General features: G+C 45.9%; 1 protein-coding gene across 4 annotated transcripts in view; it reads left to right on the top strand.

Moving 5' to 3' along the window:
- Nucleotides 1-3383: 3383 nt before the first annotated feature.
- The window catches only part of KMO (kynurenine 3-monooxygenase), a 339922-nt gene continuing 323881 nt past the window's right edge, over nt 3384-19424 (top strand). For 2 of the 4 annotated variants that reach the window (XM_075864352.1, XM_075864350.1), the window contains exon 1: nt 3384-3486. In XM_075864352.1, the coding sequence (XP_075720467.1) occupies nt 3436-3486 (51 nt within the window). In that variant the 5' untranslated portion in view covers nt 3384-3435. The remainder of the gene's footprint in view (nt 3487-19424) is intronic. The other 2 variants (XM_075864353.1, XM_075864354.1) reach the window with 2 other exon arrangements.

Genomic DNA, 19424 nt, shown 5'->3' with positions numbered 1-19424 from the left:
CCACATCACCGGCTGATACATTCACCCGCGATCCTACCATTCTCTTGGCCAAGCCAGGTTCTTTATTTTTTTGCTTTTCTGTTACCTTTCCTGTCCTGACCCCAACCCCCACCTCTGCATCATCAGGTGCAGCTATGGAGGGGGCACCAGCTGACATAAGCGGCACCTCCACATGACCCTCCGCGTCATCGGTGTCCATATCACTTGCCAGGGCAGGAAAAGACACTCCTTTATCTGCAGAAACATTTTTTTCCATATCTTTTTTTTTACTTTTACTTTCTTCATTAACTTTATCAGTGATTTTTCCTTTTTCAGGGCTGCTTTGCAGCGGCTGTTCTGCGCTTATTCTTGCCAGGCCACTCCCCTCCTCCGCTCCAGAGTGGCTGGCTCCGCCCCTCACAGAGGCTCTGACTCCGCCCTTATCCGAGGCATCTGGTGCCTGCAGACCTATCACGCTGGCCGGTCCCGGTGTGAGAGGACCGGCCACGTTACAGGCACCCGACCCACGGGACCGCGCTGCAGCCGACTTCCGGTCCGCCCCCTCCTACGATGCACGGCTCACACCGCTCACCGGTCTCCGGGGCTCGCCGTCAGCCGGGTCTGGGACCACGCCCCCTGCTGCGCTCCGGCTCCTAGCGCCGCCCACTTCACAGTAAGCAGCGTCCGGCGCCATTTTGCCCGTCCTCGTTTCAATCTTCCCACTTTCCCGCCCCGACTCCACTGCAGAAGCCGGGGCTGGGTGGCTTGCGGGACCTGCACTCTGGACCAGAATCTCTTCTGACCCGGAGTGCAGGGGAGACCCATGAACATATACGAGACTCACCTCTTGTTTTATCTGTCTCTCCTCCCTCTGCTTCTGTCTCAGCTTCTTCCTTCTGCGCTTCTCTGCTGCTGCACTCCGTGCTTCCTCCTCCGGGGGCAGATCCGAGCCAAAGCTGAAACTCTCCAAAGACACGGGGGACTCCTGATCCCGGATCTGTGTTAGTATCCCGGGGGGATGCTCTCCCTCCAACCCGGAACTGGACTCTGGCAAGTGCGCCATGTTGGGAGAGATCTCCTCCCTCACTGTGAGCTCCCCTGACTCACGCGGTGCCCCAGAGTCTGACTCACTGTCAGGGATCGGCACCGGCATGTCAGGGCGATCTCCATGCTGGTCTCCATGCTGGTCTCAGCTGCCTCCTCTTGCTGCTTCCCCCCACTCTGGCTTGCGTCCCATTGCCTGGAATCTGTCTTCATTTTTCAGTTTTTCGGCGAAGACTCCCCCTCCGGTCATTATCGTTCCCCTCCGCTCCTCCACCTCCTTCACTTCCCTTAGCAGGGCACGGACCTGTGCAGCGAATTTCGCCCGCTTGCTGCCCGATGACTTGGCCGCCCTCTGCCGGGCCACGGTCAGGTCACCGCGGATTCGCTGCAGGGACCTCCCCAGGTCTTTATACTCCTCCATGTGGGCCACCAGGTGGGAGCCAAATGTGGCGGCATCTTCTCCTGGCCTCATTGACCCCCACTCGGACGGGTCCCTGCAGCCTTGTTGATCCATTCCCAGTTGTCCTTCTCCTCCTCTCCTCACGGCATGCTGCGATGCCCCAACCTTGGGAGAGGACGAGGCCACGCTGTTACTGCCTCGAGATGTCCTTCTCTCCCCCAGGGCTGGCTCCACTTTCCCAGCCAGCTGGGATGTCCCTCCACCCCCCACCGGCCTTCTCCCAGGCAGGTGTAATAAACCTGGGCAGGTGAAAAAGGCAGAGTCCCTGGGACGGTAGTTGCTCCAAGCACAGTGCACCACACCCAAAACACTCCTCTCACCTCAGAGATCAAGCTCGTTCTGGCACCTGTCTTAGCCTGAATCCATCGCTACTGTCTACATTGCCTCAGGTACCCCTTCTGAACTATAGACATTGCATTGTACCTGTTTAGCAGGCTGCTATCCCGCTATGCGGTACGACCCAGTGGGTTCACACCCTGCGCCTTGACAGGGGCACTCCCTCCATCTGGAGAAAAAAAGGTTCAATCTGCAGAGTCGACAAACCTACTTTACTGTGAGAACTGTGAATCTAGGGAATAGTCTACCGCAGGAGCTCGTCACAGTAGCTACAGTGGATGGCTTTAAAAAAGGCTTAGATCATTTCCTAGAACAAAAAAATATTAGCTCCTATGTGTAGAAATTTTTCCCTTCCCTTTTCCTATGCCTTGGTTGAACTTGATGGACATGTGTCCTCTCTCAACCGTACTAACTATGTAACTATGTTTATATATATATATATATATATATATATATATATATATATATATATATATATATATATATATATATATATATATATATGTATGTATATATTGTAAACAGTCAGCAGGAAGACTTCTTATCTCAGTGGTGTAAATCTCTAGGAAGTTTGTTGCTCAGCAAGGCTAGTTGGTGAGCAGGAGTTTTTAGGCTGGATTTCAGGGTCTGGGATTTAGGAATGGCTGTAGAGATTCTAGGTGGGATGTCCATTCCCATACCTCCACTCCAGGTTTTGATTTCTAGAGGTTCTGAGTCTCAGCTGGCCCTGATTAAAAGGGAAGCTGACAGTGTGAAAAGAAAGAGAGAGTGAGGAGGAAGGAGATTGTTTTTCCTTCAGAGAGACTGCTATGAACGAAACCCCTAACAAAGGTCACTTGCACGCCTAGGTGGTGGCTGCTACAGGGTGAGAACTTTAAAGATTGTTTTTCCACAAGTTATATTGTTTTGTTTGTTGCTTAACCCAGTAGAAGCAAGCTCTGTACAAAAAGGATCTGTTTGATTTGTGCACATAAAAAGTACCCGCTGTTTGTGTTTACCCCGTGTGCGTGACTGCCCAATACAGCAGCCCAAGTGGGATGCCAGCTCACACTATATATATATATATATATATATATATATATATAAAATCAGTGTGTTTTGGTGCAACTTTGTAATTACATTTTATACTTTGTAATTACATTGTATCTTGCGCTGAGTCTTGTAACTGACAGCGGGACTAAAGTTAATAACTTAGATGTGATGGATTACACGTGGACTAACAGATTCAGTGCCAGCGGATCCTGCGTGTCTCTGACACTGTCTCTGAACCTGTCAGTCCCACACGATACAACTGCTCTGTATACAGAATACGAAACAGCGTTATCTCAAAAAGTTACAATATTTTTTTATAAAAACTAATTAGAAAGTTGCACCAAACACACTGGTAGACATTTTTATTATAAAATAAATACATCGCTTTCAAAGGTGTACATAGCTAATGTTTAATATAAGGTTAAAGGCTATCTCCGATTTGTACTAACAAGTAAACATAGACTTTACTCACAGATGTGTCAGCAGTTTTTCAATTCTTTTAACCATGATCACATAATGTTTAACTTGTTAGTCTGAAGTTATTACAATTCAAAGCCCACAGCAAAATCTTTCCACTCAAGATCATGGAGAAATCTACAAATCAGAAGACCATTTCCATTGTTGGTGGTGGCTTGGTAAGTAAACAATTATAACTAAAAATGTCTTACATGTCGTCATTTAAATTTATTTTTTTCATATTCCACTGGATTTTGTTTGTGGGATGCCATTGCTCACTGTAAGGCATATTTCACATGAGCGTGTCTGTTTTGCATACTGTGTGAATGTCTGTGTGGTTTCCGTGTGTCATTGATTATTTTGTCCATTTGCCTCCTCTGCAAGGACTTCCTGGTTTAACTTTTCTTTTTTGTTTATGCATTTCTTTAGCATCTGATTAGTTAAACGGACAGTAGACTATGTTGTTCATGTGCTGTCCATTTTTTTTTACACACCCATAGACTTAAAGAGGCTCTGTCACCAGATTTTGCAACCCCTATCTCCTATTGCAGCAGATCGGCGCTGCAATGGAGATAAGAGTAACGTTTTTTGTTTTTTTTAAACGAGCATTTTTGGCCAAGTTATGACCATTTTTATATTTATGTAAATGAGGCTTTCTAAAGTACAACTGGGCTTGTTTACAGTAAAAGTACAACTGGGCGTGTATTGTGTTCGTTACATCGGGGCGTTTTTACTTCTTTTACTAGCTGGGCGTTGTGTATAGAAGTATCATCCACTTCTCTAAACAACGCCCAGCTTCTGGCAGTGCAGACACAGCGTGTTCTCCAGAGATCACGCTGTGACGTCACTTCCCCAGGTCCTGCATCGTGTCGGACGAGCGAGGACACATCGGCACCAGAGGCTACAGTTGATTCTGCAGCAGCATCAGCGTTTGCAGGTAAGTCGCTACATTGACTTACCTGCAAACGCTGATGCTGCTGCAGAATCAAATGTAGCCTCTGGTGCCGATGTGTCCTCGCTCGTCCGACACGATACAGGACCTGTGAGTGACGACACAGCGTGATCTATGGAGAACACGCTGTGTCTGCACTGCCAGAAGCTGGGCGTTGTTTAGAGAAGTGGATGATACTTCTATACACAACGCCCAGCTAGTAAAAGAAGTAAAAACGCCCCGATGTAACGAACACAATACACGCCCAGTTGTACTTTTACTGTAAACACGCCCAGTTGTACTTTAGAAAGCCTCATTTACATAAATATAAAAATGGTCATAACTTGGCCAAAAATGCTCGTTTTAAAAAAACCAAAAAAAACGTTACTCTTATCTCCATTGCAGCGCCGATCTGCTGCAATAGGGGTTGCAAAATCTGGTGACAGAGCCTCTTTAAATGGGCAAGTCTGGTCCACGAAAACAGACCATAATAGGGTTTGCTGTGAATCTCTTTCAATGGACACATGCTCTGTGAAAAAAACCAAATGTGTCAGTAGTCCCATTGAATTGCATGGGTCCGTGTGCTGTCAGTTGTTAAAATGGACAGCACACACAGGTGAGAAATATGTTTGTGTGACTAAAGCCATGTTCACAAGAAATGTTCGGCAGTAAAAAAAATATGCCATATATATATATATTATCTCTATCTCTCTGAAAATATGCAGTGTGGTCATGGCCTAAAAAGATAAGGACCATCTTGGTAGAGGTGTCACAAAACATAAGCAAACAGAGGATTTTACATATGCACTAGATGTAATACATAACAATAATAACTCAATTTGACCACAATACCTGACTTTCTGTTTTCATGTAATTTCATTATAATTTAATTGCACATATGCGATTTATAGGTAATCTTAACTTCAACAAAATTCTTCTATGCAAGTAAAATGTTTTAAAAAAACATGCATGCTAGCCAACAACTTTAATTGACGCTGGCCTCATTCAATCTTGCTCTTCAGTAATAAACCCTAGTCGGCTCTGCTCTATGCTTACAGACAACTCTAAAAAAGGCCCTTTTACACAGCAGAGTTTTTGGCCGGTAAACGAGTACTGATCATAAATACCACATGTCCATTGGTGCATTGTCACCACAAACAATTATGGCATATCCACAGGCAGGGTTGTAACTAGGAAAGACTGGGCCCCATAGCAAACTTCTGACTTGCCCCCCACCTCCCATGGGTGCTACACACAGCCCTCCTTGTAGATGGTGTTCCACTATAAATTGTGCCTTACAGCCCCATGTAGATAGTGCCCCCTCCCCCTTGCAGAGCGTGCCATACAGCCCTCCTTGTAGATAGTCATCCCCCCCCCCCCCTGTAGATATTTCAGTTTGACATGTTGCATTATAAGGGATCATGCACTCGACCGTTGTTTTATTCAGTGTCATATTCCTTTATTTTTTTTTTCTCTTTGTGGATATCATACTGAATCATTCATGTCTATGGGGCCATGCACCAATCTTTTTATTTTTTTTTGCGTATCCGTTGCACAAAATTATAGAACATATCCTATTCTTGTCCGTCTCACCCATTATACTGTAAGGGTCGGCATAAAAAACAGACGGCAGATGGGAGCTGTCCATGTTTTGCAGTCCGCAAAATGTAAACTGTTGTATGCATGATGCCTTAAGGTGAATTTTATTTTACTTTTTTAGGGCTTTCATATTAAAACTGATAGATTTTTTTTTTTTTAATTAAATTTATTATATAGGGAAAAAGGACAGATATGTTTTCACATTCTGTTTTAAGGTAATAAGTGAAATCAATACATTTTACAGCAAAAATAAATCCTCTTGTTATCAGATGCATAGTAATGCTAATTGTGTAACGTATGTCATCACTATAGCACTGAGACCATTTTAGTTTTGAATGTATACTACGGATATGTGCACACCTGACCATCACACCTAAGTAAGCTTGTTAGACATCTAATTCCTAAGCCATGAGAGTTAATATGAAGTCGGTCCCCCTTTTTCAGCTATAACAGTCTCCACTCTTCTGTGAAGGTCTTCCACAAAATTTTGAAGTGCCTGAGGGAATTTGTGCACATTTAAGAGCATTTGTGAGGTCAGAGACTTGCATCACATCTATCCAGTTTTACTTTAGTAATTGGGGCCTATGTAATAAACGACATGGGCCCCTGTTACCATTGCAACAGTACATAGCGCACACAGGGGGGTTTCCAGTTGCCCGGAAACTCTCCCTGTGACAAGGGCCGAAAGGCTCTTTCATACTAGTGGCGTCGCTAGAATCGGGCATTGGACTGGTGCCCTGGGCAACTGCCACATTCAATTGTATCTGCGTCCTCAGGATATTATGGTGGAGCAGGGAGCCTGTGTGTGGACCTATATACAAGGGGGATGTGTGTCACACTATATACAAGGGGGGTATGTGGCACTATTTACAGGAGGGGTGTGGTACCATCTACAAGGGGCACTGAGTGTGGCGCGATCTACGCTGGTTTTTACTCTACTAGTAGTGTTCAACACATCGCCTATGCCTTATTTTATTAGAACTTTTAATATAAAGGTTTCAGCTGGGGGATAAGTGCAGACTAATACTCGTAGCATAAAAAACAGAGGGTAGCGGGTGCGTGATGAAAATAACTTGGTTTAAAAAGCATGCGTTTGGAATATCCCGTTTGCCCCTGACAGTATACTTACTAACCTTGCTCTTGAGTTGGGTCTGGGCACAGCACGGTTCCGGACACCTTACGGCATCACAACGTTATGTGCACCACACAAGACGTTGACACGCTGAATGGCATCAGGATCCAAACTGCGCCCCGAGCCAAAGAGAACTAGGAGGGTAAGTATAAGAATACTGTCTGCTCGGGTCCTGTTTTTAAGCCTATGTGTTTGGCTAAGATACAGTGACCAGCAGACCATATCACACATGTCTGCTGGCAATAAGGAGAAGTTGATGGGGCCCAAGAAAGACTTTTGCACCCGGGCGAATGAGCCTTTAGCTACACCCCTGACTGCGTCCCAATTAATTTCTAAGGTGTTTGATGAACCTGGAGTGGAATCCGCTGCTAAAGCATTGCCGATGCTCTGGCTGGCGATTCCGCTCCAAAAGATGTAGTCCCAATGGCACGATCTACAGGGGGTAGTGCTATTTACAGGGGGGAGTCACTATCTTTAAGCGGGTGTGGCACTATCTACATGGGCACTGTGGCACGATCTGCAGCAAAGGGTGCATTATGCTGTACATTGACAGCTAAGGGGGCATTATACTGTATGGGGAAGCTGTGGGGCCATTATACTATATGGGACATTATACTGTACTAGCTTTTATACCTGGCATTGCTCGGGAGGTTGACTTATGGTATAGAGAGAGTAAAACCTCACTATTTAAATACCCAATTATGTGTTGCAAGGCCCCATACAAACGACCGTAGGATTCGTCCATAATTACGGACGCATTCACTTCTATTGCCCATGGACACCTTCCTGTATATTTGCAGGAAGTTGTCCGTGCCATAGAAAGGCTCCGCAAAAGATAGGACATGTCCTGTTTTTGCTTTTTACGGACCGTGCTCCCATACTTTATATGGGAGCACGACCCACATAATAATTAGAGTATTAAAAGTTAACTTACCTGCTTCTTCCTCCAGTCCGGCCTCCCGGGATGAATCACAGGTTGCAGCAGTCACATGGACTGCCGCGTTATCCAGGGAGGTCGGACTGGATGTCAAGAGGGACGCGTCGCCAAGACAACAATACATATGAACTTCTTTTACTTTCAATCGCTGCGGAAACTCTGCCCAAAAGGGCTGCCCCTTCTCTCTTTCCAGCACTGATAGAAGGGACTGCCGATTTAGTGCAGAGAAAATGGGTCCGCAAGTACGGGTGTAATACTGGTGACACCGGACCAAATATTGTTGGAAGCATCATAAATATCCTTAACAATATGATCACATGATCAAAAAAAATGTATTCCCTTTAGGAAATGTAAGTCCTAAGTCAGTGCTCCTAGACTAAACTACGAAGTGGTGGATGAGGGGCGGAGAGTTCTGATTGATGCCCATTTGGCATCCTTTTTCCTCGCTCCTTATCTTTACCATTAGTCCCTCCATCGCTCATTGCTTATTTTAGTCCCTCAATTATACGAGACAGGACAACTGTCCTGCCTCTGTGTAAACCCGCTGTGGCCAACATTGCAGTGCTGCTGTGTTAGGCAATTCAGCGAGGAATGATGTACGTTGCAGCCAATTATGGGCTGCCACGTCAATAGGGGCGGAGCCTGTCGGTGCAATCCGTTACCTAGGGAACGCATGTCCAATCAAAAATAGCTATTCCCTGATTTTAAACCAATGAAAAATCGGGCTTCAAAGAAACTTTAGAAAATATATATAAGATGGGGCAAAGGGTGCATTATACTGTACGGGGGCAGCTATGGGTCATTATACTGCATGGGGCGGCTGTGGGGCCATTATACTGCAGGGGGCGGCTGTGGGGCCATTATACTGCATGGGGCAGCTATGGGACATTATATTGTATGGGAGTATTTTTGTGAGAATTGTACTGTATGGGGCATTGTACTGTATGGGGCATTGTACTGTATGGGGCCAACTATGGGACATTATGCTTTATGGGAGAATGTTTGGGCATTATAATGCATGGGGGCATCTGTTTGGGCGTTATACTGAATGGGGCATCTGTGTTGGCTCTATACTGTATGGGTACATCTATGGTGGGCATTATACTGTGTGGTGGCAGCTATGGTGGGCATTATACTGTGTGGTGGCAGCTATGGAGGCATTATACTGTGTGGTGGCAGCTATGGAGGCATTATACTGTGTGGTGGCAGCTATGGAGGCATTATACTGTGTGGTGGCAGCTATGGAGGCATTATACTGTGTGGTGGCAGCTATGGAGGCATTATACTGTGTGGTGGCAGCTATGGAGGCATTATACTGTGTGGTGGCAGCTATGGAGGCATTATACTATATGGTGGCAGCTAGAGGGCATTATCCTCTGTGGGAGACATGATTCTGTGTGCACTGAATGGGGGAAGGTAAGGGGCGGGATTAGAGAAGTGGCTTAAAAGGAAAAAAATGGCTGCGGCGCGCTATGCGCACTGCATCAGTTGTCCTTCTATGGGATACTTGAATGTTAAGAGGTATGTCTATAGATACATAATATAAGTCTCTTTTATATTTCTTTACATAGGTCTCCATGCTGCAGTCAGCCTGCAGCCGCTGTCTTAAACATATCTCCCAACTTTTAAAAAACAAAGAGGGACAAACTATTGTTAGAAGAATTTTACTGAAACTGGGATAAAGTGGAACTTCCCTAAATTGCATCTGACTTTATTAAGAAGTTTAAACTGTCCCAGACTTGAAAGCAAAGCATATTTAAAACTTTTTAACCGCTAAAATATTTCCTGAGAAGTTCTGCATAACTGAGAGTATATTTAATTTCATTGCATCAAATAAGTATAAATTTAAAATAAAACTTTCATAACAACTATGTAACACGCTGTGTGCAACGTGACAATTTTTTTTCCCTAACAAGCCTTCTATCCACACCCAAAGAGGGTTAACAAGATGTTGGGAATGCTACAACTTCCCCTAAAGGTCTGCAGCCATCAGGGCTTGCTAAAAGTTGTAGTTGAAAATATATATTTTTTTTACGTAAGTACAAACAAGGAAAGTTCAAGTTCAAACTTATCTTCCCAGTCCAGTCCGGGCCAGCAGCAGCTGTATAGGCAGTATCAGGTAGAGCTCTGATTTCCTTGGGTAGGCACATTCATTCTGTTTCCAATATGGGACTCGTAGTCCTAGCCAGCAATATCAGCAGACTCTACGGTTCGGTGGTAGTGTTAATGGTCAAAAATCAGGCATCAAACACCAGGAGGCATTAAAAACTCCAGTGGTAGATCAGCAACAGTATGGCTGCAGCATTTTTAGCGTAAGAGCAAAATGACAGCGTCGGTGGCGTAACTAGGAAAGACTGGGCCCCATAGCAAACTTCTGACTGGGGGCCCCCCCTCCCCTGGGTGTCACGCAACCCCCCCCCCCTTGTGGGTAACACCATACAGTCGTCCCCCCCCCCCCCCTTTGTGGGTAACGCCATACAGAGTCGTTCCCCCCCCCTTTGTGGGTAACGCCATACAGAGTCGTTCCCCCCCCCCTTTGTGGGTAACGCCATACAGAGTCGTCCCCCCCCCCCCTTGTGGGTAACGCCATGCAGAGTCGTCGTCGTCGTCCCCCCCCCCTTGTGGGTAACGCCATGCAGAGTCGTCGTCCCCCCTTCATTCATTTCTATGGAGCTGCCGGCACAGACCCCGGAAGTCCGAGGTTTGTAGTGGAGAACTTCGGGGGACTTTCGGTCCCCCGTTCTCCCTATCAATGCCAGCGATCACACATATATCCCCTATCCTGTGGATAGGGGATACATGTCTTTTGTAGGACACACTATAGGTCGTATTTTTTTTTTGGGTGGTTGGGGCTGTATGGCGTTACCTACAGGGGGGGGGGGGGGCTGTAAAAAAGGCACTATCTGTAAGGAGGGGGCGGGGTTGTGTGACACCCAGGAGAGGGGGGCCCCAGTCAAAGGTTTGCTATGGGGCCCAGTCTTTCCTAGTTACGCCCCTGATATTACACTTAGCTAGGAATCTGTTTTATCCTTCTGGGATGACGCTTCATCTCATGTGACCTCCGCTGCAGCCAATCACAGGCTGTAGCGGCGGTCACATGGATGAAACTTCATACCAGGAGGCTAAGTGCTGCAGTTTTTCGCAGCAGACATTCCAGGCGAGAGAAACTGCCCCACAGTAAGGTGCGGTTTTTCGCCCCAAATTCCCTGCGGCACACAGGGCGGATACGCTGCGTTCTTTTACGCAGCGTATCCTCCCAGTGTGAACTCAGCCAATAGGTAATTTCACATTACATCCTGCCCATCTGTGTAATGTTTGCACCGGGAAAGCTCCCAGAACGTATGGTAAACAGTCCCATACACCTGATGGAGGTTAAAAAAGACTCCGTTCGGGGGGTACTGCGCTATTTTATGCAGTGGCGTACAGTAAAAAAAAAAATTATACTTCATGTTTGTGTCCATTTAATGTATGCGCCAGGAGCTTTTTAATGGCAGAGCGGGGAGAAACCTCCCTGCTCTGCCGTAGTGTTCAGTGGCGTCGCGCTGTTGCAGCCATAGCGCCTGCTAGCGGAGCCTCCGGCCATGGTGGGGGCCCGTGCCAGCGGGCGACACGGTCCCCCTCATGCCGCGGGCCCCGTAGCAGCCGCTACGGCGGTAGTTACGCCACTGGACAGCGTGATATCAGCGGCAGAACACTTTTTATCAAGGCCCAATGGTGGGATAAAGTTGTTAGCCAGTGAAGAAATACAGCATGCTACACAGACATATGATACAGGAGAGGTGCAGGGGTGAGTCAGGTGTCAGGCATCCTGCTCAACACGCTCCTTCACAACGAGCGAATGGTGAGATATAGTTATGGCGCTCTGAGAGAGGCAGGTGGGGGGCGGAGTCAGTGGCAGCACGCTCTCACATCATGCTGTCACACCACCTCCAGTTTGATATTGCATGAAACTTTTTTCGGTCTCTTGTTGATGAGGTTATTGTAAGGCTGGGCCTTGATAAAACTTTTATGTAAATGGACGTGCCTGATCGCCCCGCAGTTTGACATTAAGCTCAGGTACTTTGCTTAAGTGCACCATGCCTGGTGGTTGTTTGGGATAGGATCACTGGAGAGATTGTGGAGAGCCTTGAAATCAAGTCACGGGTATGGCACCTAATAATAAGTCTGAAGCTCAAGGCAAAATGGATACATATTAGAAATCACCTGAGGCCAAAACCCATCTGGCTCAGAAAAATCTAGGCATGAGGACACACAGGAACCACCATTAACCTCTTAAGGACGCAGCCTAGTTTTGACCAGAGCCCATTTTTCAAATCGGACATCTCACTTTATGTAGTAATAACTTCAGGGTGCTTATACCTATCCAAGGGATTCTGAGACTGTTTTCTCGTGAGACATGGGCTTTATGTTAGTGGTAAAATTTGGTTGATATTTTCAGTGTCTATTTGTGAAAAATAGCAAAATTTCGAAACCTTTTTGAAAAAATTACATTTAAATTCAGAAAAATGCATTTGCTTGTAAGACAGAGGGTTATACCACCCAAAATAGTTACTCGTTCACATTTCCCATGTGTCTACTATATGTTGGCCTCATTGTTTTTGAACATCCTTTTATTTTTCTAGGACGTTACAAGGCTTAGAACATAAGAAGCAATTTCTCATATTTTTAATAAAATTTCAAAAGCCTCTTTTTTTTAAGTACCAGTTAAGTTCTGAAGTTGCTTTGAGGGGCCTATATATTAAACACCCACATTTTAGAAACTAGACCCCCTCAAAGTATTCAGAACAGCAGTTAGAAAGTTTATTAACCCTTTAGGTGTTTCACAGGAATTTAAAGCAAAGTAGAGGTTACTTTCACAAATGTGTGTTTTTTTTTTTTTGTTTTTTTTTTTTGTCAGAATATCCTTTTTATTAATTTTACATTTTTTTTTTCTGTAAAACAGAAGGTTTTACCAGAGAAATGCAGCTCAATACTTATTGCCCAGATTCTGCCGTTTTTAGAAATATCCCACATGCGGCCCTAGTGTGGTAATGGACTGAAGCCCATTTTTCCGAAGCACAGGGGCACCTAGTGGATTTTGAGGCCTCCTTTTTATTAGGCACCATTTCAGGTTTGAAGAGGTCTTGTGGTGCCAAAACAGTGGAAACCCCCAAAAGTGACCGTATTTAGCAAACTACACCCCTCAAGGAACTTATCGAGGGGCATAGTGAGCATTTAGACCCCCAGTTTTTTTTTTTTTTTTTTGCTGCATTTTGTGGAATTGGGCTGTGCAATTGAAAATTACATTTTTTCAGATAAAAGGTACGCATTTTTAATTTTGACAAAGGAGAAAAAGCACCCCAACATTTGGAAAGCAATTTCTCCCGATTACGGCAATACCCCATATGTGGTCATAAACTGTTGGTTGGACAAACGGCAGGGCTCAGTATGGCAGGAGCACTATTTGGCATGTAGATTTTGCTGGATTGGCTTCTGGGTGTCATGTCGCATTTGCAGAGCTTCTGAGGTACCAGTGCAGGGAAAAGTGACCCCATTTTGAAAACTAGACCCCTTGAGGAATTCATTGTAGTTTTTATGGGGTTCATACAACTTTTTAATCAAGTTTTTATTCTATTTTTTTAAGAGGTGTGGTGACTAAAAAAACAGCAATTCTACTGTTTATTTTTTAAAAAATTGACCGCGTTCACTGTGCGCTATAAATGACATATTCACTTAATTCTGCGGGGTGGTACGATTGCGGCGATACCATATGTTTATAGTTTTTAGTTTTTTTATATCTTATGGCCTTTGCACAATAATTTTTTTTATAAAACATTATTTACTTATTGCCTTATTTTAAGAGCCGTAACTTTTTGTTTTCCAAAGAGAAAGCCAAGTGAGGACTTGTTTTTTTGTGTAACGAACTGTAGTTTTGATCAGATTTAGGTACTTTTTGATCTCTTTTTGGTCCATTTTTTATTTTGGGGAGGTAAAGTGACCAAAAAAATAGAGATTCTGGTATGGTTTATTATTTTCTTATGGTGCTCACCGCGCGGGATAAATGAAATACTTTTGTAGTTTAGGCCGTTACGGCGGTGGCGATACCAATTATGTATAGTTTATTTGTGTACTTATTTATTTTTTAATAATAAAGGACTGCTAAGGGAAAAAGGGGGATTTTTTTCCATTTATTACTTTAACTTTTATTCCCAACTTTTTTTTTTTTTTTACTTTTTTTATTTTGTCCCACTAGGGGACTTGAAGGCAGGAGGCCCTGATCACAATTCTAATACACTACATGCATTGTGCAGTGTATTAGAGCTGTCATCTACTCACTAACAGCAAGCATAGTGAGTCCTGACTTTGTCAGGACCCACTAGGCTTCCGTAGATGGCATAGCCGGAGGCCATTGTTATGCCTCTGTTTGCCATAGCAACCATCGCCACCCGCTATCATGTAGCGTGCCGACGCTGGTGGTTTAACGCCTAAGAAGCCGCGATCGCTATTGAACGTGGCCTCTAAGGGATTAATCAGAAGGGACACTGCAGAAGGAGCCGTGACAACTGCTGTACGAAATGGCCGATCCTCCCGAGACGTACTATTCCATCATGGAACGCGAACTATGTGCTTACCTTGACCGAATAGTACGTCAAGGAGCGGGAAGGGGTTAAGCAGTGTATCGGGGTCTAGATATGCGGCTTTTAGAGTTTGAGGGAGAGCAGGGTGATCTGCCTGGTGATATACTCGGTGAGATATTCTAAGAGCCTGTTCACATCACCGTTCATTTCCGTTCCGGGGGTTCAGTTGGAGGTTTCCGTCGGGTGAACCCTGCAACGGAAAGTGAAACTGAAAGCACAGCTTCCGTTTCAGTCACCATTGATCTCAATGGTGACGGCAACATCGCTAATGGTTTCCATTCGTCACCATTCCGGCAGGTTTCCGGTTTTCCGACGGAATCAATAGCGGAGTCGACTCCGTTATTGATTCCGTCGGAAAACCGGAAACCTGCTGGAATGGTGACGAACGGAAACCGTTAGCGATGTTTCCGTCACCATTGCTATCAACATACCTCCCAACTGTCCCGAATCCGGTGGGACAGTCCCGGTTTCTCACCGCTGTCCCGGCCGGTCTTCAAAATGTCCCGCTGGGTGCTGCATCAAAACAGCTGATTGCTGCTGACTGCAGCAGTGACCAGAAGAAGGCAGGAGTCTTGCGGCGGTGTTCTCACTGGGATCGATGCTGGCCCAGGAGTGGACCAATCCAGTCACCTGACCTGTCATCTGACCTCACTGTTCAGGTGACTGGACTGGTCCACTCCTGGGCCGGCATCGACCCGAGTGAGAACGCTGCTGCAAGACTCCTGCCTTCTTCTGACGGTGAGTGAAAGCAGAGTGCATGTGAGGAGGACTAGGAGGGTCTTTTTTTGCTCCCTGTAGGAGTCGGAATGAGGAGTGAGTGACTACACTTCTGAAGCGGAATCCCCGACCCTGTGGCCGGGAATTCCTCTCCAGGAGAAGTCAGTGACTACACTGTCCATATATGGACATGAAGTCAGTGACTTCTCCTGGAAGGGGGGGGGGATGGGGCAACTTACAGGGGGCTGGGTGGCATTACCTGCTGGGGGCTGGGTGGCATTACCTACCAGGGGGGTTGGGTGGCATTATCTACAGAGGGAAATGTGTGGCAACAAAATTTAAATGAAATTCATCCGATTTTAAAACGGACAAAGCAAAAAACAGATGCAAAACGGGTCAAAATCGGCCATTAAATGGCAACATAGCCCGGAACGGATGCAAAACGGCCGGGAAAAATGGCCCAATACGGCTGTTTTTATCGGCCGACACTAGGACCCTGTCGTGTGAAGAAGGCCTAAGGGGTGGTGTGTTGCGCTATCTACAGGGGGGCGGTGTGTTGCGCTATCTACAGGGGGGCGGTGTGTTGCGCTATCTACAGGGGGGCGGTGTGTTGCGCTATCTACAGGGGGGCAGTGTCTGGTGGATGATTTTTCCATTGACCGGTAGCAGAGTTACACAACTGGAAGAAAAAAATCCCCATCATGTACCTGTCAATTGAAAAGTCATCAACCACAGGGTCTCCCTCTTGACTTTCATTGTTCTCAGCCTTTTGGTTGGTCCTGCAGCTGCCGCCGTGATTAACGAATGTTATACCCAAGATAGGAAAAGTAACACAAAGACGATATAACCGGATCCATAATATCTGTGATATCCAGACAGTGAGAATGTGCGCTTGTTATTTGCAGAAGGATCTGGCCGCGATTTGATGTGTTTATGATGGATATTGGGCGTGGTTAGGGGCGTGGCTTAATGTCTCTCTCTTCCGAATTCAAAAGTTGGGAGGTATGCTAACAATGGTGACTGAAACGGATGCTGCGGTTTCTGTTGCGGGGTTCACCTGACGGAAACCTCAGACGGAACCCCGGAATGGAAAGCGAACGGTGATGTGAACAGGCCTTAAGACCGATCTTCTAAGACCGCTGAATTACTTATCTCCGTATACAGCTTGCACTACGGAATCTCCTCACTAGGTGGTCCACTTACAGTTAATATCTGCTGCCTCTATCTCATAATATAAACTTTTTTTTTTTTTTTGGTATAAACTTCACACTTACTACTGAATTTGACAACTGTCATTTATTTTTTTTCTTATGTAACTGAATTGTTTGTGATGCCGTCCATATTTACTAGAGGCTTATTTTTGTATAACACAATTTGCCGACAGTCATGCTTTCTTCCACGATTGATGTGTTTATGGGCAAGAGTAGCCAGACAGTTTCCAGTAAGCCTGGTAGACCACAGACTCATAATGCCAAAGTGAAATCTCCTCCTAAGAATAAAGCAGAGGGCGCCTCTTCACAGTTGCAAGCCGGGGCATTATCCGCAATCCTTATGTCAGCCATTGACAACCGTCTGGTTATGTTTCAGTCATCCTTGGTTCAGATTGTTTCACAAGTTACAGGTTGTCTGATTTGGAGGACTCTGTCCACACACTCACTGACCAATTGGAAGATAAGTCAGTCGGTAACTTCCCGTCAAGATAAATTAGATGACTTGGAGAACAGAAGTAGCTGGAATAATTTGCGACTTATTGGAGTGCCTGAGTCTGTGCGTCCCCAAGAGCTACTAAGGTTCACCTCTGAATGGCTTCCTCAAACTTTCCATGTGTTAGACGCAACCGGATCAGTTCCAGTGGAAAAGTCGCACAGGACTTGGCCGGATAGAAAGGCCAAGCCTGTAAGGCCTCGTCCAGTGATTTTCAAAGTTCTCAACTACAAAGACCAGATAAGGATTATGGATGCTTTCAGGAAATACTCTTTGTTGTCCTATGAAAACAAATGCTTACTTCTGTTCCAGGACTTTTCAGCTTCTATGGCGGCCCAGCGTAAAGCTTTCAACCCCGTGTGTAAAGTCTTATTGGATATAGGTATTAGATTTGTCATTCCATACCCTGCAATGCTTCGCTTCTCCTACAACGGCAAAGCTCCTTCAACATAGACATGTAGGGGGTTCTTGTTTGAATAACGGATACAACAACCGGTCTTCTGATAATGCTTTACTTTGATCTCAAACAATACAACAGTGCTTCTTCATTCGGAGAGCAAACAGTCAAATAAACAATTACGTACTTCGTCCATTGACTTTCTGACCCAGTTTTTGACTCTTCCTCAGTATTAACTTCTTATACAGGATATTATCTTCAAACAATAAAGTCACACTTTCGTTCACAGGGACACAGGCTTGTCTCTACTTATACAGTACAAGCGGGGTTGGGGTGGGAACTGTTCAAAGGGACTCCTATAATCCTTCTGGAAGATACAGTCTCTGTGTACTACACACGTCTCATTGTTTCTCAATCAACGCCATTCTGGCTTAACATTCAAAGCAGGATGGGGATGTCACTTATCTCTGTTATGCCACTCAGTGGCCTCCTGACATGTCTCCAGGATCCTCAGCATACACTTCCTTCAGTGTGAGGTCTCTGGCACGCTGCGCCAACTTATTCCTTCCAGGGGCCTTCTAGAGCTCGGCCTCCTCCTTGTTCTGTTCAGACTGCGTGACTCTCCCTTGCTGCAACTGGTCTCTGCCTGCTCCTGACTTCATGCGCTTTCCTCCCTTGTTTCTCCACCTAGACGTCATTACACCCTTGTCGTTCCGCCTCCCCATCCCCTCCCAGTCTGACTGAACCTCACTCCGTCGTTCTGCGAGCGTCGCTGCCACTTTCCTCAACTCCTCCGGGAGTCTAGCTCCTGTCGGCAGAGCCTGTGTCCCTGCGCGGCAGGTCACTAAGACACTAAATTTCATAATCTCGTAAGTATGCTGGTTGCTGTCCACGATTACTTCGCTAGGAGTAACGAAGGTCTGTACGTACTTCAGGTGCGCGTTCTGTTGACAGATTCCCTAGGTATAGCAGAAGTTCCAGCAGGGAGTACCAGCCACCAGTCATCTTTCACAGCGTTCTCCGACATTCTGTTGTCTTCCTCCGGTCGTAGCAAAGGGGACGCTTCTGGTACCGGGAACATACATGGTCTTAGAAGATTTCTGTGAAGATTTTTACTTGGTCCCTGCTCATCCTCAGGTCGCACTTCATACACCCGCAACTTAGGGTCCAAGGTTTTAATCACTATGTACGGTTTCTTTTCCCAACGAGGTTCCAGTTTACTTCCCCCTAGATGCTCTTTTGTTGCGAACCAACACCCGGTCTCCCTTATGAGAAGCTCGATGTTGCTCCCTTGGGTAATTCCTCTGCGGGTCGGGCCTTTTCTATGCCATTCTTTGCGGAGTTCAACCGTCGTTGGTGTTCCTGCTCCCATTGTGATGGAGATCGGACTATCTCCGCCTCTGGCGTTTCCAACAGGAGGTCCAACGGGACCCTACTCGGTAGACTGCACATCAGTTGATACGGCGTATAACCTGTACCTCGGTGCACAGTGTTATTGTAAGCCTACACTGTCTCCTACATATTCAGCCCATCGTTCATGTCCCAGAGTTTTTAACAGCCCGAGTAAGGTGCGGTTGAACCTTTCGCAAGCCCCATTGTCCTGTGGGTGATATGGGGTGGTTCTTGATTTCCGGATCCCATGTAGTAGACACAATTCACGTATGAGGTTTGACTCGAAATTCGTCCCTTGATCAAATAGGAGTCTCTTTTGGACAGCCATAGGGGCGGATGACATGTTTCCATAACACAGCCGCGGTCGTCGGTGCGGTCTGATCTCTGGTAGGGATCACAACTGCAAATTTTCACACCATCACGTATTTGTGCCCCGACATGACTTCCTGAATGGTTAGTAGAAAGTCTACTGTCAGTAGTTCCAATGGTTCGCCCGTCCCGATGGTGATTGGTTCCTCTCGCTGCTCCACTGTCTTGTGTATCACACACTCTGCACATTCTTCGTATACACCCCTCGATACGTTCTCCAACCTTGGAGCATAGAAATAATTGTGCATTATCTGAGAGGCCTTTTCTACTACGATATGACCCCTCTTGTCTTGTACCCACTTGCACATGGGTTCACATCCGT

This window comes from Rhinoderma darwinii, chromosome 4 (assembly GCF_050947455.1).
Source record: "Rhinoderma darwinii isolate aRhiDar2 chromosome 4, aRhiDar2.hap1, whole genome shotgun sequence".
Lineage (NCBI taxonomy): Eukaryota > Metazoa > Chordata > Amphibia > Anura > Rhinodermatidae > Rhinoderma > Rhinoderma darwinii.
The sequence above is the reverse complement of the archived record's forward strand: the minus strand, read 5'-3'. Positions and strand labels throughout refer to the sequence as shown.